The following is a 20,603-nucleotide window of genomic DNA, read 5'->3' as shown; positions in this document are numbered from 1 at the left end:
TTTGCGTTTCCCTATTCCCTGTGCCCGAGTAAAGGAGTGGACGCCACTTAAGAAATGTACGATATCTATTTATTGGAACTTGTAAATCAGTGGCTGCTATCCCTTTGGGAGCTATCTGCGCTGGCGCCGGGCGATGTTGTGGCTGCTGGTGCTGGTGCGGTCGTAGGCCGTGTCCTTCATGAGCGGGGCACTCCGGGGGCTCCTGCTGGCCGCCGCCATCTCGCCGACATCGGCCGATCCGTAGGCACTGTCTTTAACTTGAGAAGCATACGGGAGATTAGCATAGCTCGAGTGCCGGGCATGGCAAAGCTCTGAAAGTGCGGCAGGGATTAGTGACTAGTAGAAGCCGGCGGTTGTCATCGCCGAAAGAAGGAGCTCTTGTTGGGGGTGGTGGGGCCCGTGGATGTCTGGAGGTGCTGGCTCAGCTGCTGGAGGCTGTGGCTCTGGCCGTGGTTAAAAGCGCCCAAAGCGGGATAAGCGGCGGTGGCGATGGAGGACTTGAGGATGCTTCGGCTGGAGCCGCGGGTGCCCACTCCGATTGAGTTCTTGGCGGCGGGAGAGGTGTTCACATCGAAAGAGGTTAGCAGGGGATTGTTGCTCAGGGAGCGCTGGTTCAGCCGAGGATCAGCCTCACCTAGTCGGTTCAGTTCGGTCTCCATGGAGGTGTACATGGTCAGGTTGCTGGCCAGCAGATCCTGCCGCGAGCCCAAAGTCAACAGGCTATCGGCGTTGTTCAGCGTGGACGCCGTGGTGCTGTAGTTGGAGGAGGGGCTGGCCGACTTGGAATACGACATGGCCACCTGGCCCATCTCGCTGGGTCCCTGCTGCAGTGCCCCCGTGCGCGGATCGAAGTGCTTCTGGGTGGCGTCTTTCAGGGTGCTGATGATCTCCTTGGCGCTCTCCGTCGGAGCCGCCGGCTTGCGCAGCGATGAGATGTGTCCGGGCAGCGGCTCCCGGGAAACCGACGAGGATGGTGACGCCGAATTGGTCTCCTCGTTCTCCTCCTGCAAATGAAATAAACCAGGTTAAATCAGAAAAATACCCAACCTTTGGTTTGTATAGTATGTGAGGATCGGATTCTTCAAATGCTTAACCCGAGAAAAATTTAGTTATTTTCTAAGACAATTCAATTTTACTTGGCAAGTTGCCCATTAAATCAAATTAAGGTATTTTTGTCAAGACTTCAAGATCAGTTCCCTTTAGCATTCAAGAGCATGAAGAGAGAAGGAACCTGTTCTGATCTCTAAAAAGTTTTTATGAATTGAAACAGTTCTCTTAAGGGAATCCCAAATTCCTCATTTTAATTATTTAATTTGTTTACTGTCAGGTAGTATAATTATTACCTTTAATTCTTTCAACCTATAACTGGAAGAATGTCACCTGAAAATTTCAAGTGAAATTTCTTAACCCTTTGGTATGAAAATATTATTTATTGTAAGCCTCAGAATACATTTTAAGCTAAGCTATATTTTAAAGACGTCGTTCTTCAAATTTTTTTACGTTTGTCGGGAAGTAATAGCTTAGCTGTTTAAATTACGAATAAAACAAACATAAAAAAATGTTGGTCGATTTTTAAGATGACTTTACAAAATGAGTAGTTTTAGTTTACTACACAAATTTTTGCTTCAATTTAGGAAGAATACATTTGTTTTGCTAGGAATAATCAGATCAGAGTGATAAAGGCGATCCGTTGGTAAATCTATTAATATTTAGTGTTCTGCTAAATAATGTGAATCAGCAAAGTATACGGGTTTTCTCATCATCTCATGAATTTGTTGCCTTAGCTTAACAAAAAAGTACGAAATCCTAGCCAAATATTATCCAGTGTTGGGGTGTACCTAGATTCTTGTACCTCGGTACATAGTACATTACCAAGGTAATGCAATCTAAGGCTATCTTTAACCTCACATCGGTAAAGAATTTTTGTTATCTTAAGAATAAGCTATGTTAGGTATTTAGATACTGAAATATTTTTATTTATTTATGTTTTCAAATTAGCTTGATACCACTAAATTCAATTTTTATTATTTTTGCAAATATGCTTAAAAAAAATATAAAATAATTTCAATACAAATTGAACATAAGTTAAATCAAGAAATAAATAATGTTTCTTTTTTACATGTTTCTAAAACAACACTTAATTCATCAATTGAATTTTTACAAAAATGTAATAAAAAATGAGATTTTACTTTTACCGTATTTGTACCTTTTACCTTACCTAGATATTTGAAAATCTTTTACCTTACCTAAGTACTTATTTTCGCAAATTCCTTGTACCCTACCTAGTTTCAAAAAAACAAGTACCTTTCCCAACATCTATCCCCATAAATGGCTAGCTCTCACCTCATCCTCCTCCGTGATGATGGACGACTCTATCCAGTCTTTGATCCGGTTCTTCTTCTGCTGCCGGTCCACATTGGTCTCGATGCCGCAGTCGGCCAGGGTGTAGAGCAGCTTGTTCTTCTCGTCCGGGCTGCTGTGGAAGGAGTACATGGAGGGACACAGCTCGTCGGTCTCGTACTCGGCCATCTCCTTTTGGGCGGTCTTGGCCAGCCAGCGGTCGTCTAGGAACTTGGTCACGTCGGCCAGGCTCTTCGGCCGGTTGGAGATCCTGGCGAAGAAGCGCTTGAACATGCGCTGGGCATTCGAGGTGAGGAGCTTGAAGAGGCGCGGAGTGCGCCGCAGCGGCATCATCATCAGGCCGCCCTGCCAGGCCACATAGCGCACGTACCGCGGATCATCGGAGGCAGCCTTCTGCCAGGGCAGGCACCCGGTTAAACACACAAAAATCACAATGCCAAACTGCCACACATCGTGGCTGGGATCGGCTCTGAAATGGCGTTAATCAGGTTACTTAATTTGAGATTTTTTTTTATGACTATAGCGCTTACTTGTAACTGCCCTCCGGTTTGATTTCTAATACTTCAGGCGGACTGTAGGGCAGCCACTCATTGCGCCGCTCTACAGTGGAACCTGTGGGAAAGGACTCGCCGAAATCGCAGAGCTTGATGCGCTGGAAGTCCGAGCGGTAGATGAGCACGTTGTCTAACTTTATATCCCGATGCACTATGTCTCTGGGTGAATATAAATGTAATTAGCTTATAAAATGTCGTATATTGTTATTATAATAACTTAATGCTTTTTTATTGTTAAAACTTCATGCTAAAAGTGATTTAAAAAAGCTATAGCAATAGTTAAATATTTTAGGTTTTTATTTTGTGTTTTGTTTGTTTACCTATAAAATAATTTAATTTGCATTTATCATATTTTATTGACTATGTTTGATTTTATGTAGGAAAATAGTAATAGTTTGAGTGTTATTTTCGGTGGGGTTAGTTAAAAAGTGGAAGGTGGCTGGATTGTGTGGTGTAGAGGAAAATGTGATCTGAATAAAATAATTTTTTGCCTAAATAAAGTGCTGAAGCTCAATAAAAGTAGCTTCAGAAGAACTTACTCCGTGGACTCGCATGGAAATATTATCCTTGATTAGTAGAGGTAGTTAAAATTTATAGATAACAAGCAATAGCTAAATTTAATATTTGTGATAAATTTTTTGTAAGAATATCGCTTTAAGAGATACCGCCTAATTTATTTGACTAACTAATTAACTTAAGCAGTGTTAGGCCTAAGAGGTCGGTCGTAGTTACTTTGTTTTAAAATAATTTAATTACATTTTATTAAACATTAAAATCAAAAAAAAAGTATCATAAATATTTCAGTGTTTGTATAATGATAGAGGTTTATAGTTTTTTGTTCAGCCTTAATCCATTTTCTCGAAATCTCTTAAAGCTTTTTGCATTTTTGGATGGATTGCATATTCTGGCGAATATAGTAAACTTACTTTGAATGCATGTAGTCAATGGCCGAGGCCAGTTGTTTAGCCACACGCTTGCTGTAAACTTCGCCCACACCCGAATCGGTCACGTTCGATGTGAGATCCCCTACAATTGATGGATATAGAGATATATAGAGTTGGATTTTTTGTAATTCAAACTTTTAGTGGTAAGACCTACCCAGTGGAGCATATTCTTGGGTAAAAACGTAGAATCCCGCTGTCTCGAAGGCCACGTCGTAGGTGGTCACAATGTGCCGGTGAACGCCCAAATGTAGTCCGTAGTGGAATTCCCGGTAAAAGTCTCGAAGGGTTACATACGGCTTGGGTACTGCTTTCAGGACCATCTCGGTCTGTGATCCCCGATGTTCCACCAACAGGATCTTCCCGAACCATCCTTCGCCAACTATCTGTATGATATCAAACTCGTCCACAAGCTGGATCTATATATAGATGACACATTAAAATAGCTGCCATTAAACTGTTTGGAACCATAATAAAATCTCTTTTTAAACCATTTTTGTAAAGGAAAATAAAACGTATCATATGTTGCTTTAAATAAATAAGAAATATTTCTTATTAGTTTATAGAGATGCAATTATAAATTGAACAATTTAGACTGAAAATCTAGTTATAAATGCAGCTTCCATTAATAGCATATTAATTGTTTCCAATGCGGAAAATTCAAAGAGAGCTTTTCGTAAAATGTAATGCCTCGTTAAAGACCCACCTCAACTATATCTCAACGATCAAATGTACAAATGCACAGAGAGACATGTGTATATAGTATGCGTTACCTAGACCTATTAAACATTACTGTATTCGAGACCGAGACGCTGCCCAATGCTGTTTGTGTTTAATGATCAGAAATCTAATCGTTAACATGGCATTTTCCCTGCCGTATTGTATTGTATTGTAGACGATTTCCCGGGGAAGAGATTATTGGAAGATTGCCCATCATACCGATCAAGACGGGACTCGGCCAAGTCGCACTCTTAATACCTTTCTATATCTATTTGTTTATGGCGGGATAAATCGTAAAATAATAATTGGACACAAGCCGTGCGGAAATAAATGCGTTTTCTATTTACATTTTGGAATTATTGGATTTGGACCGATCCTGTTTCGGTAATAGCCGATAGATTCACTCACCTTCTCCAATTCGAACTCTCGGATCTTGTGAATGTGTCCACGTGGTTTCTTCGACATTTTGGTCTGTTTACATATAGGGGCTGGCTTTTCGTTTGAAAATGTAGTTCCAGCTAACACGCTATGTTTACTGCTGGTCAGTTCATATCACTTGATTCACTTTCAATTCTGCGTAGCTTCGTCCATGAGCAATTGAAACAGTTTATGTACGCGAATGTATATACCAGAATGTATCTACATATTTACACTTTGTGTACAAGACGGGCGTTGTAAATATTTATAGCGACAGCAGCGGCAGAAGCAGCAGCAAAAACCATAAGCACCAAAGGAAAACATTTCTATATCTGTTGGATTCCTTTATACGCGCTAGTATCTCGATTTATGTATCTTTTGTTGCTGTTCCTGCACGCGGCAAAAGTTAATTAAAAGATGAATCGATCGGCTGGCCGGGATTTGTGTTTTCGCTTCCTGGTAAAACGGACAACATGGGACTGCTGCACTGCGTGTCTGGTGGAAATTCACCAAACAAATAATCCGCGCGAGCGTGTGCACATATAAATATTTTGACACGTACACACACACGAGCGGAATTCGAAAAAAAAAGATTTCAGTTTTCAGATTTTAGATTTTAGATTTCCGATTTCAGAACCAGGCCGTAGAATTCTTCTCGCCACTCTCCCGGCTTCGCTGATTCTATTCTGTTTTGATGTTTGTTTTCTCTCTTCGCTTTATGCATAATATCAACAGCTAAATTAAAAATAATGCCCGCTTGCCTCTTATATAAAAAGCTCAGCGATAGTGTGGCAATTTTTTGCCAGCGAGAATTCCCATGGATTTTATCCAGGCGAAACGCACTTTATCTACACGCACCGTGGCAAAAACGTTAAGTGCCCTGGCTTTCCTACACACACAGTTGGTTGGTTGTATGTATTTATACCGCTGCACTTTTGGTTCAAAAATCTGCGGATTGGTCCTTAACGCATCCGAAGAACACGACCGTCCGTTGCCAACTGCTCTCGGTTGGAATTTAAAAAAAGATATTCTGAGCACTGCACGCGAGCGTTTTCGAATAAGTTTTCGAAATATGTTTGCCAGGCAGATGTGGGAATATTGGGAAAGAGTGTGAAATAGAGAAGGAGACTGAGAGCATTCGTATCGTTGCACAAGCTAAAAGCCAAAATAGAGTAGGACCAGCAGCAGTGGCCTTAACAGTGCTTAACCCTTTGTTTGCCCTTGAAGTAAAGCATATCAACTGCAGATTTAGTTATTCATCAAGACACATATCTCCCATAACCAAATATTTATATTTATTGTAATTTATTTAAGTTATCTTTACATATTTTTAACTTATAATGTTACACAATTTAAAGAGATTAATTGTCATTGTCATTATTTACATACAATTTGTAGGTCTCACATCATCTTGTTCTATTTTGCTATTATAGCTATTTTGCTAAGTTGTACAAAAATGTATCGAAAAGCGCTTCTTATATTTTGTTACACAAACTTTAATTATATTCTATTTTCCCAATGAAGTCACATAATTTAAATTGAAGGAACTTCGTAATAGCCATGTTTTCCAACTGAAAATAATTCGACTGTATTTGGAAACTAACGTTCTCATATTCTAACCGAATTTTTATTTATGATTTTTTTAATGTTTGTTGTACTCTAGATATAGGAACCATATAAATTTCAACATTTTTTTTTGTGGAAATAAATAACCAAATAATCGTAGAAGATACTTTGCAAAGTGTTTCGGGAATTTAAATATATAGTTGGCTCCCAACGGGTTAACATGGCCCTGCTGAAAGCCTCTCGAGTTAACATCAGCATCTTCAGTTAACAGAGCACACGTATAGCAGTCGTTCACGCACACAGACACAGACTGCACCAATACAATGGCAAGGGCATGTACACACAGACATCGCGTATACGCACCGTTTTCGTTGTATATGTAAGGCAACTCTAATTGGTCACTTCCGTTCCGGTTCCGTAGACGTTTCCTTGGCGCATGCGACTTCTGGCTTTCATAATTCGGGTTCCAGCTCTAGAGGTTCAACTTCACCGCTGCGCTTGACACACACACAAAACTTTTCCGCACATAAGTGGCATTGGCACTGGTGTGTGTGTGTGTGTGTGTGTGTGTGTGTGTTTCAAGGGGTGTGTGTTGGTGTGATAAGAGATGCAGCCACTTGTCGCGGACTATAAAAGGCGCCGCTGGCCAGCAGCCATTTGCAAACGCTCGCATGTCACCGAAGGCGCAACAGCTCCGATTTTGAATTTCCCATCGGCTCTCAGGTTGAACATTTTCCAAAAATCATACATATCCGCCAATGTGTGTGAAGTGAAGTTCGGTTTTTGGCATTCGGCATTGGTTGTGTGTGGAGCTTTTTTCTAATTTTTCCGGATATTTTTCGAAAGTCTCAAGGATTATTTAACAATGGATTGGTGTCACTTTATGATTTGAGCTTGGTATTAATTAGGTAAGTTATAGATACACACTTTTAAAAAAAAATTAAATATGTAAACTATTAAGCTCGTTATCCAAGTGCAACTGACTTAAAACAAAAAAAAAAAAAAAAACAAAAAGTGTAAATTTAAATAGCAAATTAATGGGGCATTGTAATGACTTAGTGGAAAATGTCGTTTAAACAGCTGAAAAATTTAGCATTTATTGTGCTGCATAAAATTTAAACATAAACTGCTTTTAGTACTCTCCAAAATTTTATTTTAAGTTTAAATTAAATAGATATTTTTATGACAACTTGTTTATCGATTGATGAAATCGAGCTGCTTATAAAAAAAACCAGGGCAGCTCCGAGCACTTTAAACACTTAATAATTTTAACATCATAAAAATAAGAATTTATCTTGTAACAATATTTCTATTTGCAAAATATTTTACAGTCATAAAAAAATGTAAATATTTAAATATTTATCAAATGTAAAATAAATAGCAATAAGGTGTTAAATTATTCAAAAATGATGTAACTTTATTCCAATTTTCGTCATGTCAAGGGGTCTAGTCTGCAATCTATTCTAAAATCAGAAACCAGATTAATTCTAGCTGCTCATAAATAAAACCAGAGCAGCGCCGAGCACTTTAAACACTGAATCTGAATTCCGCTTAATTGATCACTACTCTGGGCAATTAAAGTCAGCGGGGAGGAACTAAGTAGATCAGATTAATTGTTTGACGTGTTTGTGGTTTCATTACACGCAAAGATTCACGAGTTGAGCATGCATACATATATGAACGGATATGTGTGCTTGTTCTGTGGTGTGGATGGTCAAGTGTTTGCTGGCCAGTGTGTTTGAACATGCCACCTGTCGTATGCGTAATGTGCCAACGAGCCCTTCAAGGGCTGGATGAGCACATGTCGTTGCCAAACAGGTTTCAAGTGCCCTGAACACATTCATTGAAGTCCCTGGATTGCTGAATGATTGGGGATTGGGGATTGGGGTTATGGGCTTGCGTTTGAGGGATTTAAATGGATCGAACGGGTTGTGATGATATTTCTGGCATTTCCGCAAAAAACTGACCCACTGAAGAGCTCTTATTTCGGACTTATGTTTTTCACAGATTTCAAAGTGCGGCGGCGGGAACTTCACGTTTTGGGTCAAGGACACGACGGGTTATATAGTCGCAGATGTCACCCACCGGACATATATCCAAATCAAAGACGCCCACGCCACACGATAACGATAACAATAGCATAAGCGACGACCGCGAAACATGGAGCGGCAAAGTGGATTTTTTATTATCGGTTATTGGATTCGCCGTCGATTTAGCAAACGTCTGGAGATTTCCCTATTTGTGCTACAAAAATGGCGGTGGTAAGTACTTCTCTTCTATATGAATACATATATAAATATAAACTTTAAAAAAGTACCTACCTCTGAATGTATCTAAAATATTTATTTTTAAATGTGAAACGCAATGGCTCTGATAATTAAATTATATCAAAATGTGTTTGTTCTTAAAAGATTTAAATCTCTGAAAAACAAAACGTTGTTATATGTCTAAACAAAGACTTTTTTAACAAGTTATATAAATTATATAATATTAGGAAAAAAGACGTATTACAATACCAAAGTCAATAATTGAGATGACCAATGTAAGGGATTTTTTCTCCGTGTGAGCTGGCCAATTAGGGGATAAAGACATTTCGTGAACCGATTCGGCTGAGTGAAAATAATTTATATGGCTTTACACATCATTGGGCTCGCCACGGAACCCGTCGCTTTCCGCCTTCTGCATTTCCCTTTCGGCCTTGTTAACACTTTGTCAAAGTGGTGCGAAGTGCTGCCATTGGGGACGGAGTGGGGCGGTGGCGGAGCAGCTTCCTTTGTCAAATTGCAGGGTTTTTCCCCGCTGGAAGAGCGGCAAATGACATACACTTGAACACTTACTTCGCTTCCTGATCCTCGTCGACAACGACGCCATCGTTCAAAACAATTCCAAAAGTTAAGTGCTTCTGTATGACAACTAAATCTGGCAGTCATAATCGCATTTGGCCTGCTTACCCTCATTCACTCTTTTTCACCCCATTTCAGGGCAATATGTCAGCCTGCTTTTGTGGAGTTCTCTAGGCTTTTGTTGCTGGAGCACTTTCCACCATCGCATTGTGGGAAATTCATGTGCGAAACATGTCTTCATCTCCACCTCTAGCGCCCCCCATTTTCCCTTGATTGCGGCACTTTCCCACTGATGCGTTGTGAATGGATGTGGCTCACAGGGCCTTCGATATAGTTATTACTATTTTATGAGTTTCTGTTTTTTTTTTCTGCTCTCCTCCAGCTTGCTGTTGCCTTTAAAATCATAATAATAAATTGTTATATTTATACGCTTCATTGCGTTCAATCAGTGGCTCCGGCTCCAGCTTAAGTTCCACTTTATGTCCGTTGCCAGGGCAGACTGCGATTATTACCACAGCTTAGTCGGTATTATTTATTCTGTTTCCCATTTTCCTGCTGCCTGCAACGTGAAAGACGAAGCTTTGGTGGCAGCAACAGGCTGTGCCCTCTACATTGTCCTGGATTATGGCTAAAACCCAAGGAGCAGGCCCTTGTCTCAGTCCCAGATCGCGCATCTGTACCACAGGTGTTCGCACACAACTTAAATATGCATTTGTTGTATTCCAGCATTTCTAGTTCTATCAACGATTTGAACATCTTATACAACTAAAAAAGATAAACGTTTTAAAAGTAAGAGATTAAGAAATAATAATATTTATATATAATAATATTTATAGAGATTTGGGATTTATATATATTCTTATATTAGTTTCACTTTATTAAAACCTCTAAAAAATATTGCATTTAATTTTGCAGTAAAGTAATAATAGCTGTGTGATTAAGGCACTTTGCAATTACAATTTCTTAAATTATCCTTAAGGTCCCAAAATCACGTATTTATCTTTACTTTTTTGGCTTGCGAATATTACTATATGTTGACTTTAAGACGATGTTTCCGAAATAAGTTTTATTTTAAATTTATATTATAAATAAGTATTTTTGAAGTTTAGTTCCAACAAGCAAAGTTGGTAATTTAAAAATAAAATATAACCAACTTTTTAAAACTAATTTAATGGAAAATCAATCTGCTAGACCATAACCAGCATGAAATGTGCGTAAAAAAATGGTCAAGTTAAGACCGAAATATGACCAGGAAATCGAATTAGAGACACATATTTCCACAGTGTCCCCGACGAGCTGCTGGAAAATGGGAGAAATGCACTTGAAGCAACGGAAATTATGGCTTCAACAACAGTGACGGGCGTCATAGATGCCTCGACTTTATTTTAGACGGTTTTGTTTTCAACATTTCCAACATAATTGACACGACAGAAGGAAGCGCCGGAGCTGTCATTGCCTTTGTAGCTACCTACATATAAAATGCCCCTGCATATATAGTCGTATATATATGTATGTAATGGCCCTAGACGACTTTGTCGGCCACTTTGCCTGCTAATAGACATAATCAAATCATAAAAACATCATCCCCTGCCACTCGACAAAGTATCGATGGCACTCTACCAATTGTCAGACCCAAAAGGGGGTGTAACGTTGACTTGGGTTTTCCGGAGGTGACGGAGATGACGGAGATGACTGCAGGAGACAGCCGAGCTTCGCTTTCCCCCGCCTTTCTCTCGCCTTTCTCTCGCCAGGCTGCTGTTAATGTTTTTAAAATGTCCTTAGAGTGGCACTTGTAGAACAATTTGATTTTGTGTACCATCGAACTTACATAAAAGTCGGGTGTCTATGTAGGAAATATGTGTGTAATTATGTTTGTCGACAGGAGCAGAGCGAACAATGCAGAGATTGTGACACGGGTCAGTCTCAAAATATGGCGGTATGCAATCATTATCATTAAAAAGTTAATGAGTGTGCCTGCACCTAAAAAGGGTAGTTATGGTAAGGGAAAAGTGAATATGATTTGTTCAACGTTCACAAACATTTCCTTTGCATTTTAGGAAAGTGATTTAAATTATTTTAACCTATTAGATCTACTTAAAAGTCCAAAGATATTTTGAAAACCAATTGTAGTTACTTACCTATTAGATATCTTTAGTTTTAAGAAATAAATGCACTTACGTTCATTAAAATATATGGCTTAAGTAAAATAATTGTCGAATTTCAGGCGCTTTTCTTGTGCCCTACGGCATTATGTTGGTGGTCGGTGGTATTCCTCTGTTCTACATGGAATTGGCCCTGGGGCAGCACAATCGTAAGGGAGCCATCACGTGCTGGGGTCGCCTTGTGCCACTCTTCAAAGGTAAGTACCATAAAACTATCCCCATAAACCCACGAGTCAGCATTTTGTTTTCCTAGGAATCGGTTATGCCGTGGTGTTGATAGCCTTCTATGTGGACTTCTACTATAATGTGATTATTGCCTGGTCGTTGCGCTTCTTTTTTGCATCCTTCACCAACTCGTTGCCTTGGACGTCATGCAACAATGTTTGGAACACACCAAATTGTAGACCGGTAAGTGAGTTTTGAACTAAGTATTGATGACTTGATAACTTCATCTATTTTATCAGTTCGAGAGCCAAAATATTTCTCGTGTTCCCCTGATAGGCAACTACAGTGACTACTATGTGTTGGGTAACCAAACCCTGCTCTACAATGAGTCGTATGTAAATGGTTCGATAACAAGTTTGGAGACACCTTCGGGTGGTCACATGGAGGGTTTTCAGTCTGCTGCTTCAGAGTATTTTAAGTGAGTACGATTTATGTTTTCTTTTCTCAATACAGCATGCATTTGTTTCCAAATATAGCCGCTACATTTTGGAGCTCAACCAGAGCGAGGGAATCCACGATTTAGGGGCCATTAAATGGGACATGGCGCTGTGCCTTCTGATTGTCTACTTAATCTGTTATTTCTCCCTGTGGAAGGGCATCAGCACTTCGGGGAAGGTGGTCTGGTTTACGGCCCTCTTTCCCTACGCGGTGCTACTAATTCTACTGATCAGGGGTCTCACACTGCCCGGATCTTTTTTGGGCATTCAGTATTATCTGACGCCCAACTTTAGTGCCATCTATAAGGCTGAGGTGTGGGTGGATGCTGCCACCCAGGTGTTTTTCTCATTGGGTCCAGGATTTGGAGTGCTCTTAGCTTATGCATCCTACAATAAATATCACAATAATGTGTACAAGTAGGTTTTAATTCTTAGTAGCAATTTGGTTATATACGATAACTTTATTATTGTTCCACAGAGATGCCTTGTTAACCAGTTTCATCAATTCGGCAACCAGTTTTATAGCAGGCTTTGTGATATTCTCCGTGCTAGGCTATATGGCTCACACTTTGGGTGTGAGAATCGAGGATGTGGCCACTGAAGGACCGGGTCTGGTTTTCGTGGTCTATCCAGCTGCCATTGCCACCATGCCGGCCAGCACTTTCTGGGCTCTCATATTCTTCATGATGCTGCTCACTTTAGGTTTGGATAGTTCGGTAAGTCTTTTTTTTTTTTTATTAATCATTTCATATTTTTTAAATGTTTTATTCCATTTTAGTTTGGTGGCTCCGAGGCTATTATCACCGCCTTGAGCGACGAGTTCCCAAAGATCAAGAGGAACCGGGAGCTGTTCGTTGCCGGCCTGTTCTCACTGTACTTTGTGGTTGGACTGGCCAGCTGCACCCAAGGTGGCTTCTACTTCTTCCACCTGCTGGATCGCTATGCTGCCGGCTACTCGATCCTGGTGGCCGTATTCTTCGAGGCCATCGCCGTTTCCTGGATCTATGGAACGAATCGTTTTAGCGAGGACATCAGAGATATGATTGGTTTTCCACCGGGAAGATACTGGGTGGTATGCTGGCGCTTCGTGGCTCCGATTTTCCTGCTCTTCATCACGGTATACGGCTTGATTGGCTACGAACCGTTGACCTATGGCGACTACGTGTACCCACGATGGGCCAATGCCCTGGGATGGTGTATAGCCGGTTCGTCAGTGGTAATGATTCCGGCGATAGCTATATTCAAACTACTTTCCACGCCGGGCAGCCTGCGACAGAGACTCACCATTTTGACCACTCCCTGGCGGGATCAGCAATCGATGGCCATGGTGCTGAACGGGGTCACCACCGAGGTCACCGTGGTGCGATTAACCGACACGGAAACCGCCAAGGAACCCGTCGATGTCTGAGCTCGACCAATGGCTCGTTTTCAAATTTACTACGTTTAGATTTGGAAATTTACCAACAACTCACGTTCACGTACTTGTGGCATTGCAGGAAAGTTAGTGTTTTTGGTTCGACATTAGGAGCAGGTCCAGCAGGATCGGCAATTTTCGCAAACAACGTACTTAGGTTTCGGCACCGAAAGTGAAAACCAGCAAGCGAGAGCAGCTTCAAACCAATAGTCCTAGGTAAAAAATTAGCTTGTAGTTCGTATGGTTAATGCCAGTTAAAGCATACACATATATATATATAGACAATGCTGTGTAGATAATACCAAATCCGAAAGTACGAAACACTCGTCAGTTAGTCTTCAGGTGGAATTCTCGAAGGGAAAGTTTGCATATGCCAATGGAATTAACGACACGATCGCGGCTCAAATCGGGCAAAGAATCTGTACATACACAAGTAAAGGTGATGTAAAAGCTTTAAACACGTTGTAGGACATCTCATGGAACTGAAGCAAAAGCTGCCACAGTTGAACCACAAAATGCCCTCAAACAGCCATGAGGGCATTTTGTCATATGCAGAGGTTTGTTCTAGACTAATTTCACCCCCGTCCAAGCAACTGCGATTGTTTGCTTAAAACAGCCATTTTAAGCAATCAATTGGGAGTTATCAAACATTCCCAATTCAAAAATCGTTTCTGTATATAAAATTTTTGATATTTTAGAATTGTTTTAAGAGTTTTTACACGCTGAAGCAGAACTAACAGCCATGAGTTCTGTTTCAAATTGTTAAAATAAATTATTATACTTTCAGTTACTGAAAATGGCGTGTGGTTTTTGGACTTGGGGGTTGGTTGAATTAAGGACATCATTTTACATACAGAAATCTATCAGCAAACTGTGATATTTCATGAAAATTAAAAATATTAAATCAAAGTCTTTAGTGTACTCTTGATTAGATATTCGGGGTTTTTATTCCAATTTGTTCGCTTTTGTTTTCTTGTACAATAATTTCAATTAGTAACGTATAAAAGTAAAGAGGGAACCGTAACGAAACCAACTCAAATGGTTTCCAAATCGATGACTTGTATCAAGTAGCGCAGTTCTACATAAATATTGAACTCTCTCACAGAATCGCAGCTTTTGAGTAGTATTCTTAGTTCGGGGTACATATGGCATATACGATATATTTGTATGTCGTGTACTTCATACAGCACTATGTAAGCTTTGCATTAAAAATATATATGTTATGTGTGATTAGTTCGGATGGGGGATGTCTAACTCCCTGGTAATTGATACTCGTATAACATGTTGCGGTGTATGCAGATTACGTATGTTGGTCGGGTTTGGGCTAGGGTGCGTCTAGTTGGGTTTGTTTTGTGAGCTTTATGCAAATATTATTAGTTCGGTTATGGTATGGCTATAGAGCGGTTTCTAACCCAATAGAGCTAAGCATATGTACAGTAAACACTTTTGATTCTGATCTTTTTGCTATGGTATACGGGCTATGTATTGTATATATATTTGCTCATAGTTTTAGAGATATTCTGTTGATGCGGTTACAACTTTTTGCGGGTAGGGGAAGTTTTGCGAATGCGCCAACTTGATATTTGTGTGTTTACATATGTGGTTTTTTGTGCTCGTCGATGATTCGCTAACTAAGTCGTTAATATGTAGATGTATGTTGTGCAAAAACGCCTAAAATCAATACATACAATGCAATATGCATAAGCAACAAATACAATCTCTCCACTGAAAGACACTTTCTGAATTGACAAATGACCTAAGTGAGTGTCTGATGGAATCACTTAACTTGCTCTGATTAGATGTATAACAGTTATAAAATCTAGTTCATATTACGTCTGTGCATTGAGATTTTTTCGGTGGATGTTATATATAATATATATTTTTATAAGGTATATATCTATTGTTATGACATCAGCTATTACTTCAGTAGAAAATAACAGTTAATCCGACCTTAAAGCATTCGTTTTTGTTCGAAAATTAAATTTTCATTCGAGCGCACACAAAACATGTTTTATATTTAGATTCAATTTTCGTTAAACTTTCGGAGAAATATTTCTAGAGGATACAGCACGGAATAAAGCCTTTGAGGCCCACCATTAGAACCCTTTCGGTTCATTGCAAAAGCGACAAGTTTTATCGTTCCGTAAGTAAGGTAAGTGTAAGTAATTCAACTATAAAGGCTACATTGGGAAACAATCGATTATAAACAATGCGAATTTGTTGTCAATTATTATAAGTACCAAGACTACGTAATAGGAAAAATGCCTAAAGTAATTGCCTTATGTATGCTTAAAATTTACTGTAATGCACCAAGAGATTTCACTTTCAGTTTTGTCAGCGCTATAAATATATCCATATCAGTTATCAGTATCCAATTACAATCATTCAGATCAACATACATATATACGCGTACTTGTTTATAATAAGTACTAGCAGATTTCATGTTTGAGATACCTAGTCCAACATTCATATTCGAATTATTTGCTATGCACTTTACGAATATCATATATATATCATTTCAGAGTGAGTCCGGAAATCCTTGTCCATATTTTGATTTACTTAGGTCTGTTGGATTGAGCTCAAAAATGCTGGATCCACTGAGGCCACTTTTGCCGTGAGAAACGCATGCATGCAGAAAAGCAAACTTTGCAGTACTTGGCATTCTAGTTCCTAAAGGAAAATAAAGATAAGAATTGTTAGTATAAGTAAGTGGATCCATAACTATTCTTTAACCTTTCCAATCAACTCTTATTTTATCATAAATATACAAAAATGTAAGTTCTTAAGTTATTTTAGGTTAAATATATACCCTGCTGATCTCATCTGATTTTCCTTGTTTTAGTTTTATAAAAATTCAATATAAGAATATAGATTTTTAAATAAACTTACCTTTGTTTCGATTGCTCGGCTATCGTGATCCTGAAAATGCAATTTTAGCTTGGATTTGCCATCATCACTGGAGCCTCTCAACTGGGAGAATTTATACTGCCAGACTGTGGCGGAATCGGCGCCTTCGGTTAGTGAAAAACCAGCTTGCCAATCCAAGGTGAGTCCACCACTTTTTCCGTGATGCGAAACGGCAAAGGTTTTACGCTGAGGAAAATACAAATATATTCCAATTGTAGGCATAAGAAACAAGTGTATAACTTACCCCCAACTTAATCACACTGGTTACAATGGCAGCATTCCAGCTGTTCTCGATCCTCAAAAGCTCCTGTCGCGTTTCCACGCTCAAATAGCGGGGTTCGTGACCCGAACTTTGCAGCAGGAAACAATGCTGGCGACTGTCCACAGTCTCCGACTCCTTGACAATTCGGAACATGGTCTGGTAGACCTTGTAGACCACCAAAGCCTTACTGATGCCAGTCACATTCAACTATGATTAAATCGAAATAATATTTTAGTTATTTGCAATCAAAACTAAATATGACTAGCTGACTTACTGGTGGCGTTTCGAAAAGCATCACTTCAGTGCCTTTGAGCAGTAGAAATCTGGGCTTATAACTCTGCCACGATATATTGTTGTTTATGACACCCTCATTCACCCAACCCATGTATTCGATGCGCTCGCCCACGGCAAAGTTTCTATTATATAGCTTCATCTGTTCGGAAGAAATAAATGTTTAAATAAATAGTAAGCTTCTATCTATGTAATTAACTATTTTCTTACCTGTAACTGCGTGAGGCCCACCACATTATCCGTAATCAATTTTAGCCATTGACTAAGTATGGCCAGTTCATCACAGTGTATGACACCTGTTGTAATTCCATTCAGGCCACGTACTTCGAAGGCGTTTTGGCGCAGCTTATCGGTGCCATAAATATATCTCGTCACATAGGCCATCATTAAAGGTACTGCGGGTTACAAGGGATATTAGATTGTTTTAAATTGATCGGGTTATAAAATAAATTAGATTTGTTAAAATTATTTAAAGAAAGAAAAGACTTCTAGTGAAATATTAATGAAATGAGAGCAAAATTCAGTGAAAAACAGTTTTGAGCAGGGTACAATTTAAAAACTGTTATTGTCTTTGACTATGATCAAGAACCAGTGAACAATGTTTTTGGAATTTATGTTTTTTTTGTGCGTTTAATTTAATAATGATAAGAAGTAGGTAGTAAAGTAGGACTTTAATGCTAGAAACCCACCTGCCACCACATCGGTCCATCGTTTTTTCGGGCTCCGAGCAAATGGACATGGGGCGACTGCAGCTGCGACTGATGGTGCCACTATTGACGGAGGACTTGTAGCCCTCGTCGGCCTTCAGTTCGGCACAAGTGACATCGTTGTCAGAGTCGGGCGTGTCCTTGGTTACTAGGATGTTGAAAAGGGGTTCAATTGATGGTGACTGAGCTTCATATACGCACTACTCACATTGCTTTTGAAGGAATGGCGTTGCAGCGCGATAGTGCTTCACAGTGAGCACTACTATATCGCCAGCGTTTCTCAATATATTGACGGCATCGTCGTGGGGACATGCCGTGATGTATTCCCCATTTACCTTGATGATGGCATCCCCCACAAACAGCTGGCCCGTAATGTCCGCCGCTTGATCTTTATAGATGCGCGATATCAAGATGGGCAGCTTGTGCTCGGCTCCACCTTTTATGCTCAGTCCTAGGCCGCCTTGTTTTTGGCGCGTTATTTGAACCATGCGCTCCTAAAAGGTAAGTTCTTTAACATTAGGACAGGTCACATATTTAAGTACCAAATCTCACCTTCGATTCCATGGGCGGTCCATTGGGATGACAACTACTGGGGGTAACCACTTCCAGCTTTTGCAGCGAAAGTAATTCCATTGTAAGATTTAGTCGCAGGGGTTCTGGTCTGCTCTTGCCATCGCTCACATGGACCATGCCAGTTCGCACCTGTGAAATATAGAATCTTGTAGAGATCTATACTATTAAATATTATTTTTGGAGTTACCTTCAGGTTTTGATCGATTTTTTCTTCTATTGGCGTCGCCATGGTGTCAGAGAGCTTCATAGTTCCTAGAATCATAAAGAGAATGGGGATTTTCAATGTGATTTATGAACTAAAACAAGAATGTTGTGGCTTTAAGACTTATACAAAACGATTTATCACCCATTTGCATCAAGAACACATAGAAACCAATATTAATACTATTGTTAAGTGACTCTTAAGATTAAAAAGCCATAACCATAATGCTAAAAACCCCAAATATTTCCATTTTTAGACACGAAATAAATTATGTAAAAGGTCAAAGGTGACACGTCAATATTTTTAGAAATTTTAGATTTGTTGGCTTGATTGATTTGCGGGAATAATGAGTTCACTGAGAAAGGTCTGCAAAAGGTTGAACTGTTGCCTGACTTGTGGCAATAATAGGACGACTCTACCCTTGTTAACCGATCCGCTGGCCGCCAACCAAATCGGCCCAGACAAACAGGCCATTTCTGAGAACTTGCCGACGTTTGCTTTAACCTAATCGTGGCCATGGCAATGGACTGTGAAACAATTGCAATCAAATCCGGGAATCCGGCTCCAGTGGCCTTTATCGATTGCCATTTTACACGTAACAGACACCAAGTAAAACAAAGCAACGCAGTTGCAATCATCGCATATTGAATTACGTTTACCCACTGGGCCACTGATGAGCCGATAGTTCAAGGTGAACCGTGCAATTGCCTTAATTTAATTACACATGCAATTAGAAACAATTAAGCGCAATCAGTCAGCGGCGAAATGTAATAGAACGCATCTAGCTTGCAGTCTGATGATGAGATCCATGGCAATACCTATGCCAAGTGCGTGTTCTGGCGAAAGGCATGCATGCGTCGGCATATGTTTTCCATTAAAGTGGAAAATAAATATGCTACCGGAAAACAAGATATGAGTGAAAACACATTGAAGTGTGCCCCATCTGCAGAGGTTGTTATTGTTACTGTTCTTGTTGGCGGTGCTGAGTGCCGAAGTGTGGCCGCAACTGTTCGTCAGGAATGGGAAGCCAGAATAAGTATTTCGGATCACCACTTGTGCTCCATAAATAGGTGTTTCGCTGGGGGGGTTGATGGTCTTTTTTGGGGGGCGGTGAAGCGATTTGAGCGCCAAATATGTGCGTGCATATGGTGCCAGCCGCAATGCCATCTGAGATTGAGAAATTTCAAATTCGAGGGGGTTTCCCCTTTCACTTCATGCACATTCTAAAAACTGCTTTGGGACTAAAATAAATTTTACTACTAAGTTTAGTAGATTTTTGCAATCTATGTATAATGAGTAACTAAAAAAAAATAATTAGGACAGTTTCTAAAAAAGTAATAGAAATCTTTATAAGAGCCGAAAAAAGTAATAAGTAAATAAAGCTTGGTTCAATGACAGACTATTAATTAAGAAATGGCAAAAAAAATGTATTGAATTATTTTTCTTGACAGTTTCTTACTATACATAGCGCGACAAAATAAAATTAAGAATAAAGAAATATTTGCATAGTTTCTGTGGTCATTTACTGTCAACGTTTAATAATAAAGCTTCGAATTATTTTCAAAATAGTTTTATATTAAAACTGTTCTCCCTAAGTTTCCCTTGTTTCTACCAAAAAGAAAGTGAATATGTTAATAGAATATGAACTACTGTATAAAAACGTTTTTCTTTTGCCAAAATGTTGACAACTGCTGACTAATTTTTCAAAGTGCATAAGCAGTCAAGTCGTCGTTCTATTAATCTCCCTGAATTTTTGTCATTCCGTGTGTCGTAGCGACGAGCTGGTGGTCAGGCCACCGACCTAGGGGAACACGCATACGCTCCGTTGTCCCGGGTTACCTTTGATTATGGCTTTATTATTACGTGTGCACGGCTGCGCTGTCCAATGCCTGCGTGCTCGAGAACCATAAAACCGTGAAGCCAGGCCCAGGGAACGGAGTTTTGGTCTGCGAGGCGGTGGAGGTCCTGAGCTTCAAACCAAACAAGCCAACATGTTCGCCACGCCGAGAAGAGGGCTTTGA

The 20,603-nt window shown here is 39.8% G+C and overlaps 3 protein-coding genes across 9 annotated transcripts; 1 reads left to right on the top strand and 2 right to left on the bottom strand.

Annotated features, from left to right (window-relative positions):
• Window positions 1–47: 47 nt before the first annotated feature.
• On the bottom strand, window positions 48–6,008 carry LOC128254671 (serine/threonine-protein kinase SBK1). Of its 7 annotated transcripts, none has more exons than XM_052983880.1 (8): window positions 5,852–6,008; window positions 4,985–5,228; window positions 4,014–4,275; window positions 3,842–3,941; window positions 2,892–3,074; window positions 2,344–2,830; window positions 635–1,004; window positions 48–311 (listed from the first exon to the last, which is right to left on the bottom strand). In XM_052983880.1, the coding sequence occupies exons 2-8, from the start codon at window positions 5,039–5,041 to the stop codon at window positions 112–114; spliced, it is 1,659 nt and encodes a 552-aa protein (XP_052839840.1). In that variant the 5' UTR covers window positions 5,042–5,228; window positions 5,852–6,008; the 3' UTR covers window positions 48–111. The 7 variants fall into 7 exon arrangements, with proteins under 7 accessions (XP_052839840.1, XP_052839841.1, XP_052839837.1 ...); XM_052983881.1 differs by having other exon boundaries at window positions 48–257; XM_052983877.1 differs by having other exon boundaries at window positions 173–1,004; window positions 5,837–6,008.
• A 1,193-nt stretch (window positions 6,009–7,201) lies between these two features.
• LOC128254670 (sodium-dependent dopamine transporter) lies at window positions 7,202–14,404 on the top strand. Its single transcript, XM_052983875.1, has 8 exons — window positions 7,202–7,467; window positions 8,567–8,820; window positions 11,627–11,761; window positions 11,818–11,972; window positions 12,029–12,207; window positions 12,266–12,643; window positions 12,705–12,942; window positions 13,005–14,404. Exons 2-8 carry the CDS (start codon window positions 8,634–8,636, stop codon window positions 13,632–13,634), a joined length of 1,902 nt encoding a protein of 633 aa, XP_052839835.1. The 5' UTR covers window positions 7,202–7,467; window positions 8,567–8,633; the 3' UTR covers window positions 13,635–14,404.
• Window positions 14,405–14,568: 164 nt separating this feature from the next.
• On the bottom strand, window positions 14,569–18,837 carry LOC128254987 (gamma-1-syntrophin). The gene is given in 11 exon segments (XM_052984382.1): window positions 14,569–16,310; window positions 16,530–16,733; window positions 16,792–17,016; window positions 17,084–17,242; window positions 17,311–17,495; window positions 17,790–17,814; window positions 17,816–17,955; window positions 18,016–18,301; window positions 18,360–18,509; window positions 18,568–18,632; window positions 18,727–18,837. Coding segments are annotated over 11 exon segments (1,560 nt in total). The 5' UTR covers window positions 18,737–18,837; the 3' UTR covers window positions 14,569–16,199.
• Between the last annotated feature and the right edge of the window lie 1,766 nt (window positions 18,838–20,603).

Source organism: Drosophila gunungcola (genome assembly GCF_025200985.1).
Source record: "Drosophila gunungcola strain Sukarami chromosome 2R unlocalized genomic scaffold, Dgunungcola_SK_2 000006F, whole genome shotgun sequence".
Classification (NCBI taxonomy): Eukaryota; Metazoa; Arthropoda; class Insecta; order Diptera; family Drosophilidae; genus Drosophila; species Drosophila gunungcola.
The sequence above is the reverse complement of the archived record's forward strand: the minus strand, read 5'-3'. Positions and strand labels throughout refer to the sequence as shown.